Source organism: Neolamprologus brichardi, chromosome 3 (assembly GCF_056152115.1).
Source record: "Neolamprologus brichardi isolate AB-2024 chromosome 3, ASM5615211v1, whole genome shotgun sequence".
Classification (NCBI taxonomy): domain Eukaryota; kingdom Metazoa; phylum Chordata; class Actinopteri; order Cichliformes; family Cichlidae; genus Neolamprologus; species Neolamprologus brichardi.
In genome coordinates, this window is record NC_142106.1 from 12,584,325 (window position 1) to 12,601,932 (window position 17,608).

The following is a 17,608-nucleotide window of genomic DNA, read 5'->3' on the forward strand; positions in this document are numbered from 1 at the left end:
CCCTCAGCAGCATATTAAACATATCAGGTCCCCATAAGGAGAATCATGTGCTAACGGCTGTCTAAATGACTCGGGTAAAGTTTGTAGCATGCGTTCTTGTTGTTTTTGTCTGCTTCCACTTGTCTTTGCACTAGGATGATGTCTTCGTAAATGTGCAGTCATATTCGTTGTGTTCCCACTAGTGCTGTCAGCGTTAATCTGAAATGACGTTAACGCCACAACACGGTAAATCTCCGTTAACGAGCCACCGCGGATCGCCCCGTGCGTGGGGCTGGACGGCATCAACACGTTAACGAGCAAACTGCCCTAACGCAGTAGTTCCCACCCATGTAATTGATTGTTATATATATATATATATATATATATATATATATTCTATATATTCTAACTAAAATAGAAAATTAGGAACATAAATAGTGCCATCATTGACAGACCTGGCACACATCTGGTTGACATACACTCTGCCATGACACCAGTCAGTCAGAAGTGCCAGCTTGATGCTGGATTCGGGTCAGACCTGTTTTCTATGAGCCTGGGCCACGTACACCAAACCACAATCGGGCCAGATGTGGCATGCCATCACATAAACGGTGCCATCTACACCAGGTCTGGCCCACATCTTGATGACATTCTACTTACCATGCGAGAAGTCAGCCAGCAGTGCCGGGTTGACACCAGATCCAGGCCATTATTATGATGATTATTTAATCATTTAACCTATCCCCACAAATTGCATGTCTTTGGATGGTGGGAGGAAGCCGAAGTACCCAGAGGGAACCGACACAAACGCGGGGAGAACATGCAAACTCCACGCAGAAAGACCCCGGCCTGATGGTGGAATTGAACGCAGGACCTTCTTGCTGTGCGGCAACAGTGCTAACCACCGTGCCACCGTGCTGCCTAAAACATGTTACTGGCATCAAAAATAAAAAAAATAACTTTACAACAATCAGAGAAATTTCCGATTTGAACATTTGATCTGCTGACTTTGAACTGTTTTCATTAAACATCAGATTGAAGGTCATTTCAGGTCATTTCATTGTGTTTGTTGTTGTTGCTGTTGTTGTTTGTTTGTTTGTTTGTTTGTTTGTTTGTTTGTTTTTACAGTGGGAAACAAATTGAGGCCAACTACAGGGCAGGTGGGGGACAGCAGGGATCTGAAATCATATGAGATGTTAGTGAGTGAGAAGTGAAAAAAATTGACTTAAGATGGCTCTAAGTGACAAAAGTTGATCTCAAACAGAAGATAAATCCACAGATTCTTTGCTATCCTCTATGCTGTTGCATGCTGGGGCAGCAGGTTGAGGCCAGTAATGTTTTGGGGCTGGACTCCCTTAGGGTGGTATCTGAGAGGCGGATATTGTCCAAGATAAAGACAATATTGGATAATACCTCCCACCCACTCCATGACGTACTGGCTACTAACAGGAGCATGTTCAGTGAAAGACTGAGATTACCAAAAAGCACCACTGAACGACAAAGGAAATCATTCCTGCCCGCGGCCATCTCCCTGTACAACTCCTTCATCTATTACAATTTAAACACTGCAATAGTTACACACTGTTTGCACATGCTATTTTCTACTCAACAGTCAGAGTGTTTCTCCAACAGGAGGACTTTCTTTACACTCAACTCATCACAGACACACTGACGAACCAGGAGACCTGAACCAAAACCCAGGATAGAGAGCTTCAGTGAATGTGGTGTTGAAGGTGTGGAGATGAATCAGAGTGTCAGAGGAGACTCTGTAGAAGGACAGAGTGCCAGCAGGACAGTTCACATACACCGCTACTCTGTTAGAGACAGAGTAGGAGGTGATGGATTTTTCTGTCTTATTGTGCCTAACAGAACAAGGATGATCATCAGAGCAGATTAGACTCCAGGACTGATCATTCCATCCAAACAAACAGTCAGTACTGTCTCCTTTCCTTCTGATTTTTCTGGAACTCACTGATATCTCAACGTCTCCTGTCCACTTGACCTCCCAGTAACAACGACCAGTCAGAGCATCTCTACACAGCAGCTGTTCATAAACATCAAATCTGTCTGGATGATCAGGATATGATTGAACCTCCTCCGCATGTGTCACCTTCCTGTTGTTGTCAGACAGTTTGAGGTTTGTGTGTACTGTGTTGGTGTCGATTGTGAGTTGACAGGAATCTGATGGAGAGAACAAACACAATCCAGCTGCAGTTATTGATCCATCATCTGTTCATTGATTGACACTTTGATGATGACTCCTGACACCAGAGATGTGAATGAGTGATGTGACAGTTTGAAGATGGTTGAATGTTTGCTGCTTTGTTTTCATGAATCACATTAAAAACACACTTACACTTCCTCAGACCTGGTCTCAACCATCGGACTCCAGCTGGCTCCACCCTGAAAGGAGGAGGGGGGTCAGACCAGCACATTCTCTTTCAGCATGTACACATGGACATTACATGGCTGTCATACACATGCTGTTAGACACTGATAAAGGAGCAGTTCAACACTGTGGTCTTTTCCTGTTTCATATGTTAGGCTATACCCTCACTATTTTTGGTAATTCCACGCTGGTGGAATTATTATCAGCCTATCCCATTATTATCAGGAAGTCCTAAAAACTCCCTGAAAAGTCTTCAGTTAATCCAAAATGCTGCAGCAAGAGTACTGACAGGGACTAGAAAGACAAAGCAAATTTCTCCTGTTTTGGCTTCCCTTCATTGGCTTCCTGTTAAATCCAGAATTGAATTCAAAATCCTGCTCCTCACATACAAGGTCTTAAATAATCAGGCCCCATCTTATCTTAATGGCCTTGTAATACCATATCACCCTATTAGAGCACTTTGCTCTCACACTGCAGGCCTACTTGTTGTTCCTAGAGTATTTAAAAGTAGAATGGGAGGGAGAGCCTTCAGTTTTCAGGCCCCTCTTCTGTGGAACCAGCTTCCAGTTTGGATTCGGGAGACAGACACTATCTCTACTTTTAAGATTCGGCTTAAAACTTTCCTTTTTGCTAAAGCATATAGTTAGGGCTGGACCAGGTGACCCTGAATCCTCCCTTAGTTATGCTGCAATAGACGTAGGCTGCCAGGGGATTTCCATGATGCATTGTGTTTTTTCCTTTTCAGTCACCTTTCTCACTCACTATGTGTTAATAGACCTCTCTGCATTGAATCATATCTGTCATTAATCTCTGTCTCTCTTCCACAGCATGTCTTTATCCTGTATTCTTGTTTGACCCCAAACGGTCACAGCAGATGGCCCCGCCCCTCCCTGAGCCTGGTTCTGCCGGAGGTTTCTTCCTGTTAAAAGGGAGTTTTTCCTTCCCACTGTCACCAAAGTGCTGCTCATAGGGGGTATATGATTGTTGGGTTTTTGTATTTTGTATTATTGTAGTGTCTACCTTACAATATAAAGCACCTTGAAGTGACTGTTGTTGTGATTTAGCAATATAAATAAAATTGAATTGTTCCCACCTTGTGTTTCCCGATTTTGTGTTTTTTTCCTTTTGGCCATTTAAGGCTTCTTTTCATCACTTCCTCACCTAGAATTAATTTTTAAATCCTCAGCATTTAATTCAGAGCATTTCACAATCAGGCTCTTGTGTATGTAGTCCATCTCCACCATCGCTCTTTACCTCACTCACTCTGTGTTTCACAAACCTGCATAAAGTCATCAAACTAGTCAGTTGTCTTAATTAAATTTACAATAACACTTATCATTATCCTGTTCTTGTTAGGTTCTACTAGAGTTAGCTTTATTAACACTTTACAAATTATTCATTTTTGAACTTTTGGTCAAGCTAGGTAAACAACTTCCCCTGCTTCCAGTCTTTTTACGAAGCTAGGCTGACCTCGTCAGAGACATGCTTCTGTAGAGAGATTAATCTAATTTGAATCAGGTCGAACAGATGATGATTTTTCTTAAAAATCTCTGAACATTGCTCCAGATTAGCTCCAGGTGAGGTGATGACAGCTCCGCCCTGGCACAGGCACGTGGACTCACCTCCTCGACGCACATGGCACAGGGCACGTCACACCATAAACAGTCCCACCATAAACAGTCCCACCATAAACACTGGGTAGGAACCCAAATTACCCAACAAAATGCCATATGAAATAACTTAAATGTTTTAAAGAAAATTATAAAGAGAGATAAGTGATAATAAAGTAATTAAATAGATAATAAACTCAAATGTGTAAAATCATAAAATAATTTAGCAAAACCTAGTATGCAACATCAATTTATACTATAATCTACACAAATTAAACATGGCCAGCAAAGTAAATACATGTACCATAACTAAGATTACATCTGTATCAGTGAGACCACGCTGATTTTACAGTCAGCTCCACCACACAGTGTCTGTAATAGTCGACTGAGTTAACCAGAACGGTCTAGACCAGGCTAGATACTGGTCGGGTGTTTGAGAGTCATTTGTGTCCAGTACTTTCTATCTGCTGCTAATTCAGTAGTGACAATGCTTCTGAAATGCAGCTTAGACAGATGGATTCTCCAGTCAGTTCATTTGAATGAATTATACAGATTTATAGCAGTTGTTTCCTAAAAACAGTGAAAACATGAAATAAGCTTTTGAACCCTTTAACCCTTTAAAACCGGTAGGAGCGGGCACGCTCTGTTTTGCGTAACTATTTTTAAATCCCGGTAGCTCTGCAACCACGTGAGCTAGCGCAATATTTTTTTTTGCATATGAAACCTGAGGAGTTGTACTTACATCTTATGCCATCAGCTTGTCCTAAGTCACAGTTTCCTTCCACATATAGCTTTGCAAAAACTGCATAAAAAGCGCTTGCAGCAACAAAAACATAATATTCCAGAAACAGGCTTTGCCGATCTGATCAGCTGTTTGTAACACTTCCTACATTGGATTAGACGGCAGCGCGAACAATCGCATGTCCGCCATGACTTGCCCGAAACCGGAAGTGACGTCATTTTGCGGAAATGTAGTTTCTTACGGTCCGGGCCTCAATGAGCCTATACTGGTGTTTTTAAAAGTTATCTTTGACTTTATGACTTTCTGTGTCGTTTCTGGGATGCTTAGGACTCATATTGCACTGCTGGAAATAGTTTATTTTGATGCATATGCTGATTTTTTGCAAATTTGCACTATAATATTTATTTTCGTTTTTCCTGCAGTGTATAAAAAATGGTGTATTTCAAAAATAAAACTATGAAGACACTCAAAATAAATTTCCTGTGGTGGGAAACTATTTTGTGCAACTTTTTTGTATTTACAGTTTTGAGGGATAAGCCTCTTAAATTTCTCTAACTAGAAATATATGTTAACAAAACAAAAACGATTTTCAATTTTTTTGTAGTTTATTGCACTTTTTTGCAATTTATGTAATCACTATGCACTTAATTCCTACATATTATTAAAATTTAGGCTGTAATGGTTGTATTGATGTATAGCAACTTGAAATGCTCCCAAAAATGGCTCCACAGCATGTAAAAATATAATATAAGCTCTGGCGGACTTGGTTCTATGGTAGGTCTTAAAGGGTTAATTGACACTGTTGTGGCACAGTGTTGACTGCAGCTCCGTTGCAGAGGAGGGATGGTGCAGTGGGTTTGCTCTGACTGAACATATTCAGTATTCACTTATGTGACTTAGTTTAAATCAGAAACCTATACTTTGAAATGTTGCTTTTCAGTGGTGGAATATAATTAAGTGCATGTACTTTCTATTCTACTTCAGAAAGCTACAACTTAGAGGTTGTGTGGTTCTGTCCCTCCTTCACTATATTAGATGTTTTATTTGTATGCATGCAATGTTGTATATGACAGCTGTGTACATGAATATAAGTAAAATGACTGATTTATATTTAGTTAATAAATTTTTACTTTGTCTGGGTTCTTTGTTTGTTTGTTTTTTATTGTTTGTTTCTAGAAAAAAGAGAAGAACTAGATTGAGAGTGTGCAACCTAGGTAATACTTTATATATATACGATACATATATACTATATACAGTATGCTATATTTTAAATAAATCCATCTGAAATTGCAAAAAAAAAAAAAAAATGACTGAACTATTAAACATGTAGATATCTATGCAAACTGTGAATATGTGAAGAGCAAAAGACAGTTGTTGTTAGTGAAAAATGTCTCCTTCGAAACTCCCTACATACATTACATTACATGCATACATACATTAATATCTTAATCATTGTGATAGATTAGTGTTTCTGTTCCTGAAAATATTTCTTCAGTGTTATTATTCATGTCACATCCATATGAAAACAAACAAAGAGTGAAGGACACAGGAAATGTTTCCAGCTCTTCCTCCTCTATCAGACATTCTCTCCATACCTGAGAATGTCCAGTCTCCAGCGTAGAGCCTTCCGTCCAGCTGACAAGAGCTTCATACCCGTGTTTCCTGGATGATTGTAGCTCAGGTCCAGCTCTCTCAGATAGGAAGGGTTGGAGCTCAGAGCTGTGGCCAGAGAAGTACAGCCTTCCTCTGTGATCAGGCAGCCTGACAAACTGCAGACACACAAAACAATCCATCTTTGAACACTTCATAGGAGGGAAGGATGTGAGAGATGAAGACTAAAACTAAAGGATCCATAATGCTCATAGAATGTCCTGTCACATGGCAGCTTGCAACAAAAAAAATGTCACATCTGCTGGAGCACACTGCTGTTTTTTGTTTGGCTTGGTAAAGCTTTACAGACAGTTCAGTGTCTAATAATCCAACCAAGGATAAATAAAACATCTGACAATTCTATAAGCATTAGTAATTCATTCAGTAATGTAATACACATTCTAAATTATACTGAGTGGAAGTGATTTAATCCTGACCTGAGAGTTTCTAGTTTACAGTATGGACTTCTCACTCCAGCAGAAAGAATCTCTACTCCTGAGTCATGCAGGTTGTTATCACTCAGATCCAGCACTCTTAGACTGCAGGGCTGGGAGCTAAGAATTGAAGACAGACTTTCACAGCTTTCCTTTGTGAGGTTACAGCCAATCAGTCTAGAAATAAAGAGCAAAAGACCAAAAATGGGTTAAAGTGAATTGATAGAGTACTAAGGAGTTGGGAATTTTATAATAATAATAATGTTTCATATCTAGCTGGAATTGTTATTCCTTTATTTCAAACACATCAGAACTGTGGCAATTTAATGTAATTAATAAATAAAGACAACTACTCAAATGATGAAACTGACCAATAGTAGCAATGATTTTTTTCACTGTAAATAATTTCATTTGATAAAAAATAAACAGTCCTTGATTTGACCTCAAAGTTTCCAGTGTACAATGTTGACTCTGTAGTCCAACAGAAAGAAGCTTCACTCCTGAATCCTGCAGGTTGTTGTTGTTTGCATCCAGCTCTCTCAAACTAGACGACTCGGAACTGAGGACTGAGGACAGGGCTTCACAGCTTCTCTCTGAGAGGTTACAAACATTCAGTCTGAAAAATGAACACAAAAACAAAAACAATGAAATTAAAGTGTATTAGTGATGCAATGACGACTTATTAGATTTGATAATAGTTACTATTACTTCAGGACAGGCTTGAATTATTACTGCTTTATTTTAAACACTCGTTTGGCTCTCAGCGAAGGCGGTCGCACTTTTCTCCTCTCCTCCTTACCCTTATCTTAGCTTAGTCTCTGTGTCCTTGTCTTGTCTCGTGTGCATTACTTTCCCTGGAACAGTCTCTCACTGCCATTCTCTAAAACCTAAAAGAGAATTATGGATTTGATCAACTGGTCTCTGAATGCTATTGACACCCTTCTCTCAACGAGAAGTCTGGGCTCGGGAGAGCCCGAGTGCCCTGGAGGGACTTTCCCTGCCGGATACACGATGGACGGGTGGCAGAACTGGAGGGTCATGTGCCTGGCGGGACTGTCGATCGAGGACGCTGAAGATATCTACCTATTCGGAACCATGATAACAGGGTTCTTGCTGATCGGAGCTGGCATGGCCCTGACTTATCGGAGAATTGAGAGAGCGGAACCGGCTGTTCAAACCCCCCCAAGGCTGCCCGCTGGAATTGAAGCGACGGGACGAGGCGCGACTTCTCATAATGAACGCAGCATGGTTAACACTTTGGAGACGCTTACAGCTGCTGTGAAGGCTCAAAACAACACCATTGAGCGTATGGTGGGATACATCAGAGAGAGGCCTGCTCAAGATGAGACCCTTGAGCGAAAGTTGGATCACATCGCGGAACGGATCACTGCAGTTGTGAGGTCTCAGAATCAAAAGAATGACAACACCACGGAACAGAAGTTTGATACCATCATGGGGAGGCTCGCGGCTCTCCAACAGGAGATTGAGAGACCAGTGTCGGAGTGTTAAGAGCAGCTTGAAATTCTCCTGGGCTGCTCGCATAAAAGAAAATCAACAAAATCGACATCATAATGCAGACACCACCACGGCGCCAGGTGCAGGCCCAAGGCTGAAGCCGGACAAACACTCCCTGATAACGACTGTGTGATGACTATTCTTCCCATCCATGCAAGGCCACCTGGATTGGCTGGAGGACTGTTTACTTAGCCTGATAGGGCGAAGGACACTGTCTCAGCTGAACTATGGACACGCACACACATACACTTACACTGATAAGCACTCACTCATCCCCCCTCCCTTTCCAACGCCTTCGATGCTTGTTGCCTCCTGGGAACACGACGCGGGTCTGGGCCCGGGCTGGCGAGTCGGCGCAGTGGCAGGATGGCTGCTGTGTTGCCTGGGATTACTCCTCATCCCCTACCCAACCCTGTGGCTTGTCATGTCTTTCACAATGTTGTGCTGTGAATATTCATGTGCTTTTTTTGTGCAGAGGAGTTTTTTTTGTTTCCTGTTCTCGTGCTGTCCTACCATGGAAGCACAGCATGAGTAGAGGTCTCTTTTTTTCCTCTTGTACCTTCCCATTGTGTGTACATTTCAGTGTTTTTTTCTGTAACACTGCCGATCTCCGACTTGTAACCCCCATGTAATGTCTGTGTTATGTGTGTAAGGTCGGGGAGGGTGTCTCATTTTACTGCGTGGCAACCTGCATGTGACAAATAAAGTTCTGATTCTGATTCTGATTCTAAACACAGAAATGTGTTAATTTACTATTTAGAACTTGTGAAAAATACAAAACTACACCAATGGATGGCTGATGGCGGCCATTATTTGAGGTGCCTTTTATAAAACTGAAAATTATATAATTTGATGAAAAATAAAACATTATTTGATCTGACCTCAGAGTTTGCAGCATACAACTTGGATTTGTCAGTGCAGCTGACAGAAGCTTCACTCCTGAATCCTGGAGGTTGTTGTTATTCAGGTTCAGAACTCTCATACTAGAGAACAGAGAGTTAAGAACCGAGGACAGATATTCACAGCTTTTCTCTGAGAGGGAACAGCCACCCAGTCTTGAAAAATAAAGAAAACAAAAAGAATGGATGCAAAATGTACCAATAGTTCAGTGAAAAAATTAGTACATTTAGCCATATTCATTGTCGTTTCAGAGGCAGCTAGAATTGCGATCATCTAATTTTACACATTAGAAATTTGGCAATTTACTTGACAGAGAAATAATACACATTACTGAATTACAAAACCAAATACATTAATTTGACCTTTATTAGCCGAGTTTTAATTGTTTCATTATAATTTGATGAAAAATAACTATCTTTTAATCTGACCTCAGAGTTTCCAGTGTACAATGTGGACTCTGCAGTCCAAATGATAGAAGCTTCACCCCCGAATCCTGCAGGTTGTTGTTGCTTGCATCCAGCTCTCTCAAACTAGATGACTGGGAGCTGAGGACTGAGGACAGAACTTCACAGCTTCTCTCTGAGAGGAAACATTCGTTGAGCCTGGAAAACAAACAGATAAAAAAAAAAATAACTTCAAACAATTTTAATGTATGACCTAAATAACACAAACAAAATCTATTATGCAGTACAATCCATAGTTAATCTAAATCGGGAACAAACAGACAAATTGCTCAGATGAAACCAATGTAACGCTCTCAATGGAAACCAGGAAGTAGGTGTTATATTTTGTATTTTGTATATGCTAGTTAAGTACCTGCTCGCACAGACACAATGTACTGCTGTTTACTTTCCTTCATCTAACATCTGATCCTGATCATTGCACCAGATACAGTTCAAAGTCATCATTTATTTAATATACTGGACTCTGGTGGAGAACCCAGATCATTCTCTGTCTGAGGGACTGTCAGAACTTCTAGGCTTAGAAAGTCTCACATGATTTTTAAGTATTTGATTTGCTCAAGCAATGATCAGGTGACTCTTTTATTTCAGTTTATTTAACTTGCACACAATATTTCCAGTTCAGCACTGACATTTTCCATGACTGATCAGTTTTCCACTGAACCCACTATCCATATTCAACAGCCCAATTCCCAGCATCACTAAAAACGGAAAGGAATTCATTAGCCTGATTACCTCCACCTGGATATGGAAATATGTTCCTTCAGCTCCCTGCCAGGACTCTTAACCTGTTCCTGTTTGAAATTACAGTATTTCGCTTCAATAGGACATGGTCTCCAGCCACCAGTTTTTCTGGTTCCTAGACGATAGACTCGATCAAAGCTGATGTTCTCCACAGTGTCTTTCGGAAGCTTCAGATGGGTCTTTAACAGTTGTCCTATGGTGTGCGGATACATGAAAACACGAGGATTTCTCTCAAAATATGGGCTGGATATCTATGACAGTCTCTTTTATTTATTTATTTTTTTTCATTTTCTTCTTCTTTTCTTCATTCTCCGTTAGAGACTTGATGGAATTCTTCATCATTCACCCTTCTTCATAACTATCTCTTTGAAGCATCGGTCATGTAATCTTGGAGAGTGCTCAAATTCTCCTCACTGACCTCCAGGATGTATGAGATGATTAAGCAGACATGGTAAATTATTTGTCATTTTTTTGATATACTTATGTAAAACTGAAGCTTAAAAAAATGTTTGTTTAATTCTGAGCTAAAATTCTGTTTTGTTTCCCACGAACTCTCATGTGTCTGACGTCACCTACAGCATTTTCTTTTCTATCACTTCTGTCACTTACCTCCTTAAACAATTAATGGCTAAAAAAGAAAGAAAAAAAAACTCTGCAAGGATGATTGATTCAAAAATCCTCCACAGTAATGTCAAAACGCCATTGCCATTTTCAAGAGTGCATGTTGGATTACCTTTTGAATATACGGCCAACAAAGTTTTGATATATTTTATTAGGAAATAAAAACCATCATAATTTAAAAAATGCATTTTGTATTTACTTGAGTAATTTTTGTCTAATATTGCAATGCGTTCAATGACGCAACACATTTAAGTGTTAAAAATATACAAAAAAACAAACCAAAAAAGAAAGAAATTTGTCTGCAACTGTTGACAATTATTCAATTCATTTTTTAAGGGTAAGGTTGCACATGATTTTTTTTTCTTTTCAATATGAATTTAAGGGATGAAGGGGAAAAAAGCAAAGCACATGACTCACAGAGCTTTGTTGGAGGCTTTGACCACTGGCAGCAGCCTCAGAAGAGCCTCCTCTGAAGCAGAGTATTTCTTCAGGTCAAACACATCCAGATCTTTTTCTGATGACAGTAAGATGAAGACCAGAGCTGACCACTGAGCAGGAGACAGTTCATCTGTGGAGAGACTTCCTGAACTAAGGGACTGTTGGATCTCCTCCACTAGAGAACGATCATTCAGTTCATTCAAACAGTGGAACAGACTGATGCTCTTATCTGCACTCAGTTTCTCACTGAGCTTCTTCTTGATGTACTGTTGTGTTTTCTGATTGGTCCGTGAGTTACTTCCTGTCTTTGGCAGCAAGCCCCTTAGGAGATTCTGATTGGTCTGAAGACAAAGACCCAGGAAAAAGCGGAGGAACAAGTCCAGCTGTCCATATGGGCTCTGTAAGGCCTTGTCCACAGCACTCCGGTATAAATATTTAAAATTTCTTTTTTTTCCAAATAAATTTGACTTCTTGGAGGTTGTTTGTTGTTCTTCCAGCAGATTGATGCCAGACTTGATGAAGGTCAGATGGACATGAAGAGCAGCCAGAAACTCTTGAACACTCAGATGGATGAAGCAGAACACGTTATCCTGGTACAGTCCTCGCTCCTCTTTAAAGATCTGTGTGAATACTCCTGAGTACACTGAGGCTGCTCTGATATCGATGCCACACTCTGTCAGGTCAGATTCATAGAAGATCAGGTTTCCTTTATGCAGCTGATCAAAAGCCAGTTTCCCCAGAGACTCGATCATCTTCCTGCTCTCTGCACTCCAGTGTGAATCTCTCTCAGCCCCTCCATCATACTTGAGCTTCTTCACTTTGGCCTGAACCACCAGGAAGTGGATGTACATCTCAGTCAGAGTCTTGGGCAGATGTCCTCCCTCTCTGGTTTTCAGCACATCCTCCAGAACTGTAGCAGTGATCCAGCAGAAGACTGGGATGTGGCACATGATGTGGAGGCTTCGTGATGTCTTGATGTGGGAGATGATCCTGCTGGCCTGCCCCTCATCTCTGAATCTCTTCCTGAAGTACTCCTCCTTCTGTGGGTCAGTGAACCCTCTGACCTCAGTCACAATGTCAACACAATGTGGAGGGATCTGATTGGCTGCTGCAGGTCGTGTGGTTATCCAGAGGTGAGCAGATGGAAGCAGTTTCCCTCTGATGAGGTTTATCAGCAGCAAATCCACTGAGGTGGACTTTCTAGGGTCAGTCAAGATTGCAGTTTTGTGGAAGTCCAGAGGAAGTCGACACTCATCCAGACCATCAAAGATGAATACAACCTGGAAGTCTTCAAAGCTGCAGATTCCTGCTTCTTTGGTTTCAGTAAAGAAGTGATGAACAAGTTCCACCAAGCTGAACTTTTCCTCTTTCAGCACATTCAGCTCCCTGAAAGTTAACGGAAATATGAACTGGAAGTCCTGGTTTGCTTTGTCTTCAGCCCAGTCCAAGGTGTATTTCTGTGTTAAGACTGTTTTTCCAATGCCAGCCACTCCCTTTGTCAGCACTGTTCTGATTGGTTCATCTCTTCCAGGTGAGGCTTTAAAGATGTCTTCCTGTCTGATTGTTCTTTCTGGTCTGTCTGGTTTCCTTGATGCTGTTTCAATCTGTCTGACCTCATGTTCATCATTGACCTCTGCAGTCACTCCCTCTGTGATGTAGAGATCTGTGTAGATCTGATTCAGAAGGGTTTGGTTTCCTGCTTTAGCGATCCCCTCAAACACACACTGGAACTTCTTCTTCAGCTCAGATTTAAGTTTACGATGACAAACTTCAGCAAGGCTTTCTGAATAAAGAAATAATATCAGTTCATCTTTTACATAGTCCATATCAGAACGTGGTCTTTTTAAATACATGTTGGTTCATATCTTGAAATTTTAGTTAATGTTAATGTTATAACCAGCAGCTTAAATCTTTTGAGAAATCATTTTACTTCTCTGCAGACGGTCAGCCAGCTCCTCCTGCTTCATTCTCCTCAGGAAGTCCACTGTGATCTTCACAAATGCCTCGCTGCTGCTCCTCCTCTGTTCATCTTCCTCCCTCTGACTCTCTAAGCATTCTGGGTCATCTGGACTCAGAACCTTCTGGATCTTCTTCAGCTCATTCTTCACAAAAGTGATGATGTTGTCCTCCAGCAGCTGCAACAGAATACTTTATGAATGACCCAATCGGACTGAAATCATGGAGCCACACATCAAATCTGTGTTGGACACACTGAAAAATTCACTGGTCTACAAAGAGCAGCATGGAGATGACTGTGAACAGAATAGATGTAAAAGTAGTTGTTGTACATTTACAGACCTTAAATATAGAGTCCAGGTTTGTTTGATGCTGCTGGGCAGACTGATCACTGGGAACCTCTGAGCTCTCCTGGTCCACTCTGTGGAGGAGCCATGAAGATTTAATTCACAAAAAAATCCTTCACCATGAAAACAAACAAACAAACAAACAAAAACCACACACATCTTGACATGAATTAGATAATCTGTTGGTAGTTGGAATTTGTGGATGGAAGGTGTGGGCATAGTCATTTCTGCAATGAGCCTTATTTGCATTTGTACTTGTATGAGTTTCCCTTTCAGATAATAAAATGATGAACAAAAAATCAAACATACAAATCATATTCAAGTGTCCTACCATTTATATCGGGATTAATGACAGTATGTTCTGTTTAGTATTGAAAAAAAACCTCCAAAATCTTTATTCCTTTAATAACTTCAAGTTTGTTTTGGATAACACTGATCACATTTTAAGCTGTATCATCTTACATGTTGGAGAACTCCCAGCCAACCTATAGCAGTCTAATAGAAATCTGAACATTATGTAGCATCTGAAATTCAACCAACTCTAGTTCAGTCTTTCTTCATAAAGATTAGAAAAACTTCCCAGTGCTTGTAAATGCCTTATCCACACCCTTATTTCCTCCTGATCAGACATTTGCAGCTGATTGTAAATGAGCCTAAAGGATGCAGCAGTGTCTCATCTAAGGTCAGTATGAAACTGTGTCACACTGAATAATGTGGAGCTGCAGGTGTAGCAGGGAGGCCTCAAAATGACTACAGCTAACAACTCCAACTAGAAATCAAGACTGGCACACAAACCAAAACACAATCAGTACAACTGAACCCTTCAAGTACCACAAACCCCACAGGCTGCAAAAGCAGAGCTGCACAGTTACAGACTCAAACAACAACACTGAGCAAGAGCTACATTAGCTGCTGGTTAGCCTCATTTAGAGCTACAAGGGTCAACAACTGAACATGACTCTGATCTGAATGCACAACATTAAAATCTCCAAATGCTTTTAACTAAAGCTCACATACACAAAGCAGCTTTACAGGGGTCGTCATTACTACCACATGCTGCCTTTGACAGCTGTTTGACACGTCTGCCATCATACACTAGAGCTTTCTCAGTTTCCTGCCCACCTTAAAAGTTTGTCTAACTTTAAGCTGTTTATCTGCAGTGGACTCTGCAGCAGCCACTAGCTAACGTAACTCAGCAAGTCAAACAGCACAGCCTGTGTGGACAGATGGATGCTGGAAGTCTCCAAACATTTACAACAAAAAACTTCAAATTTCTCTTTCTGTTAACAGTTCAGTGAGCAGAAGATGAACTGATCTTCAAAAGGCACAAACAAAGAGAGGAAACTTTCTTTTTAGCTTTTCCTTTTTTTTTTTAGCAGATTATAGTTTGATTTTTATTTGATGGATTTTCCAAAACACGGCAAAAAGTGGAGATTGACTTTAGTTTTTAAAAGTTAAAATAATAACCAGTGTTTCTTCTAAAAGTAAAATCATTGCAGCAAAGTTAGTGTTACCTCCTCTAACATCCTACAACATACAGCACAACATGACTGATGGAAGAAAACATAAGCACGAGCTTTATTTCCTGTTTGCTGAAGTGGATTTTCAGGAGCTTAGAAACCAAAGGCTTGTTTTTAAGAGACAGTTTAAATGGGATTGAGGGAATGACATGTTTGCACTGCAGTTTATATCCAACAAGATCAAGCAGTTAAATATGTTCTCAAAGAGTTCATGTTACTAACAGCTCACCTCTCTGCAGAAGATTCCTGCTGGAGTTTAAAATTAATGGGTAGACTTTTAGACAGGTCACTCCTTAAGGACACACAGCTGGGTCCAGGTTCAGTTTTTAGTTTCTGAAGGATCCTGACAATTGAAGCACAAATCTTTAATCAAGGACTCTTCACATAATATTAAATACTGACAGAATTTTAGACATTATAATAGTGACTTTAAGTTACATCTTTCTTGATGACTGTTTTTGTTGAAATCTATTGATTGATTGATTGATATGTTTATTGATTAGCATTCAAATATCTCAGTGAAGACAGAACAAAGATTTACCACAAAGCAAGAAAGCATGAGACAAGGCTAATCAAAAGGTATTGGCTGAAGCATTTGCTTATTACGCCAACCCTTTTAACAAAAGATCTTTTAGCATGCAGCTCCTGTACACAGGGCTCGAAGCAAATAATAAAATTCAATTCAATTCAATTTCATTTATATAGCGCCAAATCACAACAAATGTCGCCTCAAGGCGCTTCATAGATACAGAGGGAAACGCCCAACAATCATATGACCCCCTATGAGCAAGCACTTTGGCGACAGTGGGAAGGAAAAACTCCCTTTTAACAGGAAGAAACCTCCGGCAGAACCCGGCTCAGGGAGGGGCGGCCATCTGCTGCGACCGGTTGGGGTGAGAGAAGGCAAACAAAGCAAAAACAAAACAAACAAACAAACAAACAAGAAAAAACACCACCACCTTAGTAAGTAACTACATCAAAGCAAAAGAATCAAGAGGTTAATTTTTTTTAATTCTATTAATGACATGATTCAACACGGTTTTCATACAGCTGGGTGGCGGTCCAGATTCAGGTATACCATTGATCCTGTGAGTGAAGTGTTTTTCATTTGCAGCCACAGAAGCTGATGAAGACTTAGAATACCTTGATCATGCGAAAGAGAAACAGATTTGCAGGCTGAGCATGAGCAGACGGAAACTCTAAACTAGTGATGGGAGTGTAAAAACAGAGCGCCACCCAGAGGTAAACACAGTCATGTACACTGTGCAGGACTATTGATGGTCCAATGAGCAGCAAGAGTACATGTTGGACATTTTTATAGAATAAAGGAATTCCTCACTCAGTGACCTGCTTTGAGATGCAGTTTAGAGACCAGGAGACAACATCAAATCAGACACCAAACTGACATCAAGGAGTTCATGTCACTAATAGCTCACCTCTCTGCAGCAGACACCTGCTGGTCTTTAAAATCAAGGAAACGTTCATGAGACCGGTCACTCTTTAAGGACACACAGCTGGGTGGAGGTCCGGGTTGGTTCCTGTGAATAATGATGGAGCAGCGATGTGAGTGCTGAGCTGTGACATGGAGAAAAGTCATGGACAGTTAGAGATGGTCATCTCACCTCTGAGCTTTGGTCTGGCTCTCATGTTCCCCACACAGAGTAGTTTCAGAGGGAGGGACTCCCTCCTCTCTGTCCTCACACTGATCCATGCTGCTGAATTCACATCCACATCAGTTCACACACACTTTCTACCTTCACCTGCAGAGGAAACATACATCATTCATGTGCATATCAACTGTCAAGATCAGGTGACTCCACTGTGTAGTACTCATTTAACATGTTTGGAAACTCACCTTAGGATTTAGTGTAAGGAAGGCATCAGGTGTAAAACTCATAGTTAAATTAAAGTGGTGGGCCCGCTCATTTTGGCAGAATAATAAATTAACTGCAGTGTTTAGGCCTTCATTTCTGGCATCTACATGGATGTTAACATCACGTAGTATGATTATTCTATCTGAACTCACCACTAAATCAGATTAAAAACTGAGCATTAGCCGGGTGCATGATACATAACAAATAAAATCGTTTTTTTGACTTTCACATTTAGGGTGCAAGAGGCAAAGATTCAAGCTTTTTGTATGCTGTATCCAAGTTTTTGTAAGGCATAGCGAATATAAGGTGAATATGTTGATCAGCGTAGTGTAGTGAGGGTGTGCTGGGAAGGCCCAGCAGCAATGTTCCCTGTAAGCTGTGTGCGTGCCCAGAAAATCTGCGCTGCACACAACAACAACAAAAAATCC

At 40.7% G+C, this 17,608-nt stretch overlaps 3 protein-coding genes across 4 annotated transcripts in view; 1 reads left to right on the forward strand and 2 right to left on the reverse strand.

The window, feature by feature from the left end:
* LOC148103525 (cell adhesion molecule CEACAM1-like) overlaps window positions 1-17,608 on the reverse strand; it is a 207,349-nt gene that overhangs the window by 141,091 nt on the left and 48,650 nt on the right. The gene's annotated exons all lie outside the window — the stretch shown is intronic.
* LOC118455958 (programmed cell death 1 ligand 1-like) overlaps window positions 1-17,608 on the forward strand; it is a 127,511-nt gene that overhangs the window by 16,928 nt on the left and 92,975 nt on the right. The window lies entirely within an intron of this gene.
* Window positions 1,637-17,035, reverse strand: LOC102782608 (uncharacterized). Of its 2 annotated transcripts, XM_087838686.1 has the most exons (15): window positions 16,929-17,035; window positions 16,743-16,844; window positions 16,330-16,392; window positions 15,745-15,783; window positions 15,536-15,649; window positions 13,782-13,860; window positions 13,414-13,618; window positions 11,463-13,266; window positions 9,648-9,821; window positions 9,201-9,374; window positions 7,247-7,420; window positions 6,808-6,981; window positions 6,316-6,489; window positions 2,336-2,382; window positions 1,637-2,160 (listed from the first exon to the last, which is right to left on the reverse strand). In XM_087838686.1, exons 1-15 carry the CDS (start codon window positions 17,015-17,017, stop codon window positions 1,637-1,639), a joined length of 3,936 nt encoding a protein of 1,311 aa, XP_087694812.1. In that variant the 5' UTR covers window positions 17,018-17,035. The 2 variants fall into 2 exon arrangements, with proteins under 2 accessions (XP_087694812.1, XP_087694813.1); XM_087838687.1 differs by lacking the exons at window positions 15,536-15,649; window positions 15,745-15,783; window positions 16,330-16,392.